Consider the following 6,210-nt stretch of genomic DNA (forward strand, 5'->3'; position numbering starts at 1 on the left):
GAATGGCAGGCGATTGGGTGCACACTTCTGGAAAATGGAGTGGTGATCCCACTGATAAAGGCATCCAAATCTCTCCAGACTACATAATTTTTGCTATCTCTTCACAGTTTCCTCAGTTCTCTACCAAAGACAAGACCTTGGTCTTTCAATTTTCTGTTAAACATGAGCAGCAACTTGATTCTGTCCCCATGAAGAGGAACACCCTCTAGCAACTCAGGCAGGATATGACGTTGGTTTCACTACTTATTGATCAAATTACCTACCTTGATGATTGGGCTGTACGGGATAGAGAGCATTCACTGTCTTTGGCTGGGGCTACTGCAGCATTGGAAGCATGCCCTCTCCACCTTCCTGTCACTGATGGGGCGAGGGCAGATGTACAGCTGGTGAAGGATTCAATTAGTTCAGTTGTTCATGTTATGACAACCATGGGTTCCTCAATGTATCATTTATTGTCAAGGGCAGAGGAACTGAATTCTCTGGTGTCGGCACTTGCTACCGTAGCAGCATTGGAGAGTGTCCAGCTTGACGCATGTGGAGACCTATTAGCTTCAATAGCAGCAATGCCTGTAAAGGAAAGTAGCCTCAGAACTCACCTTATACAACTCTAAACAAGCGCTGCTTCATGGGCTCTATCTATCTCAGCCATCGAATATTTGTTTACCGGCAATCGAAATGAAGAATGTCCATGAGAATTATTTTTTTCTCTCGACCAGAAAAAAAAATCCTAAAAGGCTTGCTTCAGTTTTTGGGTGTTCAGAGAGCGCACATGGCTGACGCAGATGCTACTCAGGCACCGGTGAAGATGTCGGCATACAGACACTACTTTCGAGCTTGAGGAAAAGCTCGTTCTTTTGGGGGATGTAATTTTATGCACATAATAACATTATTATTTTAGTTTTTTTCTTTAATTTACTTTATTTATTTCAGTTTTAGGCCACAGGGGTATTTTTATAATATTTTATTTATAGGGGTATTTTTGTAATAATTTAGTGTGAACCCTAAAAGGGACCCTATTTAAGGGGTAAGAGTAATGAGAAGGGAAGCATTGAAGCATTGAGAATTAGGTTAAATCTGGTGTAAATAGGCTTGGAGCGCTCCTCAACAAGCTCTAGGGTTTTCAAAGTTCCCTTTGGCTGGATCTTCGTTTACCATGTCCGGGACCATAACAGTGCAAGCCCTGGAGAAGATGTTTGTTGAAGAGCAAATATGGAAGAGTGTTACATGATTCTCACAATAAGAAATCTTACAGAGCCAAAATTATTATGGAAGAAGGTCACAAAGAGTTTCAATTTAAAGGTGTTTTAGTTATGTTAGTCTTCTATTTATGTTGATTTATTTAATTATGCTAGGACTTATATTTAAGTGTTAGAGTTTGGATGTAACTGGGTCAAGGGTAGTTTAATTATAATTGGACTCTACTACTTCCTCTATTATAAATAGGGGTCATGTACTCAGATTACATTAAGTCAATGAACTTTTTCTCTTTTCCATAAATTCAACATGGTATCAGAGCAGGTTCTGTGAGTTGACTCAGTCAACCCACAAAGATAATGTGATCCTTTTTTATCTATTATCTCTAGCAGTTTAGGTTCATATCTATTTTTTTTTCTTTTCATCCCATATACCCATAGTTTTGTTTGTGTTTCACCCCTATAATGAGATTTTAATATTGTATATTATATATTTGTGGAAATATATTCGAGTATAATTTCCAACACAAAACAAAATTTTCCAATCAAAGTTTTCTACAAAAAGAAATCTGTATTTAAAGCAGCAAAGGTTGGACTGCAAGAGAGGTTCGAGCAATAGTAGAAAGCTTTAAATTCTGAGCTATTTTATGTTATCAAGAACGATACTTTATATGGACAATTATATATCAAAAGAAATATCTATAAGTCTAATTTCTTACCTATTCAACCAATTCTCGATCTGAATTTTTTATATGGAGATATTGATCTTGGAATAGTCAATGATTATGCTGGAAAAATGACCAAAAGTAGTTAGTTCGGCCAGATTATAGAGACCAAAATCCATCAGATTATTTATCTCAAAATAAATTTACTTTATGAAGAGAAGTTATACATGGATGAAAGGTATTTAATTATAGTTTCATAAGGAAAAAAATTCATATCAATCTAATCTATATTTAATGATATATTCACATTGGAAGAATCAAAGGTCCTACTGGTATCATGTTGCATTGAAAAATCCGAATTTATGCCAAATTTTTTGCGTCACTTTTTAAGTTGCTGTTATTGATAAAAAATGTTAGTAAAATATCTCACTTACCCTTTTTTGTTGGTTACCTTTCTCCTACCATCCTTTTTTGACTCTCATATACCCCTTTTGGCCAACTTCTTATATGTTCCTTCGATTGGTTTACCTTTTTATATATATATGGGTGTTTTTAAGTCCATTGAGACATTTTATTGGTACCCTTGGGTTTTTCATTGTTGTCTTGTGAATGATAGGCATTACCCACTTTAGTGATTATTGTCACTAGTTTTGTTCTAAATCCTTGATGTTGGTTTCAACTTATGTTTTATCACTCATTTTTGCCTTTTTAGAGTCTGTGTCTAGTTTCGTACTTATCCTTGGGACTACGTGATGGAGGAGATTATTAATACGTCTATGTTATTTTTTTCAAGTTGAGATCACTACCATTACCTCCGAACTTGAGGTGGGAGAAGTAGAAGAAAAAGTACAAGAAAGAGGTATTTTATTTTATATGTTGTGGTAATTTTTATGTGACCAAAATATTCAAGAAAGAGGTATTTTATTTTATATGTTGTGGTAATTTTTATGTGACCAAAATATTCAAGAAAGGGGAGCACAAAAGACAATTTTTGCATCTATGAAGAATTGTATTTGTGAAGATATTTTTTTCAGCCAAAGAAAATTGAAGACCAAGAATTATTTTCATTGCAAGCTGAAGTTATAAACTCCAACTTGACAGGGGTATTGAAAAGCAAATATGGAAGAGTCTTACATGACTCTCACAATTAGAAGTCTTACAAAGCCAAAATTATTATGGAAACATGTCTCATAAAGAGTTTGAATTTAAAGGTGTTTTATTTATGTTACTCTTCTATTTATATTGAGTTATTTAACTATGTTTGAACTTATCTTTAAGTGTTAGAGTTTGGGTGTAATTGGGACAAGGGTAGTTTAATTGTAATTGGACTCTACTACTTTCCTCTATTATAAATAGGGGTTCATTAAGTCAATGAAGTTTTTCTCTTTTCCATAAATTTAATAATGTTTATATAGATAAATATCGGAGGCTTGTGGGACAGCTTATTTACCTCAAGGTGACCAAACCAGATATATCATATACAATAAGTGTAATGAGTCAGTATATGCACATACAACAACTTACCCATTATCAAACCTTGGAGAGGATACTAAGATATTTAAAAGGAGCTCCTGGAAAAGGGCTTTCTATAAGAATTATGGCCACTACAACATAGAAGGTTTCTCAGATATAGATTGGGCTGGATCACCTGATGACAAGAAGTCCACTTTAGAGTAATGTACCTTAGTTAGAGGTAAACCTTGTAATATGGATAAGCAAAGAGCATAATGTTGTTGCAATGTCCAATGCTGAAGCATAGTACAAAGCTATGGCTCACACATTCAGTTAGCTTCTATGGATTAGATCTCTTCTTACTGAATTGGGATTCTATAAAGGGGCTTTTATGGAATTATATTGTGCCAACCAGGCGGCCATTCATATCACTTCAAATCATGTCTTCCATGAGAGGACAAAACACATTGAGGCAGACTGAAACTTTATATGGGAGAAATTTTAGGCTGGTATCTTATCTCTCAGTCATATTTCATCACCAAGGCAAGTGGCAGACATTCTTACAAAACTAGTCACATTCAAGATCTTAATCACTATATGTGGCAAGTTGGGTATCTAAAATGTATTATCCTCAACAGCTTGACGGGGAATGTTATACCCTAGTGCATGAGAGACATAAAAAGACAACAAAAAATTAACATAGTTAAATAATAGTATGGAGGAACATGTGGCAAACAATGTGGTGCACCTAGGGATAGACAAAGAAATCTGAGATAGATTTTTTGAATTATATTCTACTCCTAACAGTCTACAAAATATTTATGATATTTTTAAAGAGTTGTGCAACACATAGTGTAAAGACAATATTCATGAGTACTTTGACAGATTTAAAGGGCTTCTACAAGAGTGGAAGGTTACACAACCATATGCACTTGATGTTACCACATATGAAAATCAAAGAGAAGACCTGGTCTCTATTATATGTCTTACTAATCTACCACCCTACTTGGATGTTGCCAAGTCATAGGTACTTAGCTCTATTGCAAAACCTTCTTTCAATGAAGTATGTGCAACCATGCTACGGATTCCAGTTAAGGAGTCCAACAATTAATCGGAATAATTGGAAAACTCAACAATGTTTTCCGAAGGGAGAGGGAACAATGGTTTTGGTAGAGGTAAAGGAAGAGCTGGAAAGACACCTGGAAAAGCAAAAAGGTAGTGGTGGGAATGCTCCTACCTCTAACACAGGTGGTCAGCAATGAAAGTCTACCTTTTGTGGGCTCAACAACCATCTAGTTGAAAATTATTGGAACCTACCTGGAAAACCACCTTATTTTAAGGATAATCAAGCATCAACCTCTACTACATCAACCCATAGTGAAGCACCCTTAGAGTCTTCCAAAGGAAGATTGACTCTATCAAAAGAGGATCATGAATTGTTTCAGAAGTTTAAAAGTATGACAACTGCTCCTAAAAGCAACACAACCATCACAGTTGCTACTACTGGTATATATTCCTTTCACTGATTCTCTAGAAATTCACCTTGGATCATTGATTCTGGAGCCCCTGATCACCTCATAGGTAAAATTGAAAAATTTTCTTCGGTGACATCATGCACTTTATCGCTTTGTCTCAATCTCATATGGATCACAAACTAGGATTCAGGGTACTAGTACATCCATCATTTTACCATCATTTTCACTTTCTAATGTCTTGTTTGTCCCTTAATTTCTATTGAGTTTTATGTTGGTGAATCAATTAACCAAAAGAATAAAAAAATTTGTTACTTTTTCTCCTTATCATAGTGTGTTTTAGGACATCAAGACAAAATAGGTGATTGGTGGCGACCATGAGACAAAGGGGCCTTTACTATATGGACCCTATGACATTTATAGCAGTAGTAGTAACCACAATAGAAGAGGCTTCCAAATGGAATAAAAGGTGTGGCCATCCATCATTTGAAAATTTAAAAACTTTAGTTCCTTCTCTTCATTCAATTTTACACTTGTCATGTGAATTTTGTGAGCTTGGGAAACACCATAGATCGATTTTTCAAGCCAAGAAAAATAATATTGCTTCCTGTCTATGTTAGTTCATTCGAATGTGTGGGAACCTATTAATGTGCCAAATATGTCTTAATCTAAGTATTTTTTATATTTTTGGATGATTACTCAAGAGTTAAATGGTTATATTTTATGAAGGACATGGTAGAGGTATTTCTTATTTTCACCTTCTTTTGTGCTAAGTGGAAAATCAATTTAAAACCAAAGTCAAAATCTTTCCATCTGATAACGCAAAAGAGTATATTTCCTCTACCTTTCAAAATTTTTGCAAGGAAGGGATCATTCATCAATTGTCGTGAGAATATAAACCTCAATAGAATGATGTATTCGAAAGCAAACATCGCATCTTGTAGAATTTGGCTGAACTATTATGTTTTCTATGAATGTTCCCCAATTTTATTGGCCTTATGGAGTCCTCACTAAGTTTTTTTGTTTAACCGTATACACTCCAGTGTGCTCAAATGTGCCACCCCCTTCTCCAAACTATTTCCTAATTCAGTTTCTTTCTCCTTGGCACCTAAGTTATTTGGGTGAAAATCTTTTGTTCATCACTTGGGGCCTCCCAAGGGTAGATTCCTTCCTTGGGCTGTTAAGTGCATTTTCTTGGGGTATTCCAAAAATAAAAAAAGGCTAAGTGTGTTACACTTCATCCTTGATTTTTTTTTCTCAGCCGATGTTTCCTTTTTTTTGGCATCAACCCTATTTTTTAGCTAGCTCTCCTACTGGTTTCTCGTTATCTATAGGGATGCCAAAACCACTTATTCTGGTGGACTATGATTTTAGATAGTGAAACCAGCTTCTTAAAGACACTCTCTCTACACCCACTGATCAGTCACA

At 35.3% G+C, this 6,210-nt stretch overlaps 1 protein-coding gene across 1 annotated transcript; it reads left to right on the top strand.

The window, feature by feature from the left end:
• Nucleotides 1–224: 224 nt before the first annotated feature.
• LOC137935285 (QWRF motif-containing protein 4-like) lies at nucleotides 225–611 on the top strand. Its single transcript, XM_068779966.1, has one exon. It carries the CDS (start codon nucleotides 225–227, stop codon nucleotides 609–611), a length of 387 nt encoding a protein of 128 aa, XP_068636067.1.
• The last annotated feature ends 5,599 nt before the right edge of the window (nucleotides 612–6,210 follow it).

Source organism: Aristolochia californica, unplaced genomic scaffold, assembly GCF_029961685.1.
Source record: "Aristolochia californica isolate CCGP_79_NKW_82.1479 unplaced genomic scaffold, dmAriCali1.0.hap1 SCAF_6, whole genome shotgun sequence".
Classification (NCBI taxonomy): Eukaryota; Viridiplantae; Streptophyta; class Magnoliopsida; order Piperales; family Aristolochiaceae; genus Aristolochia; species Aristolochia californica.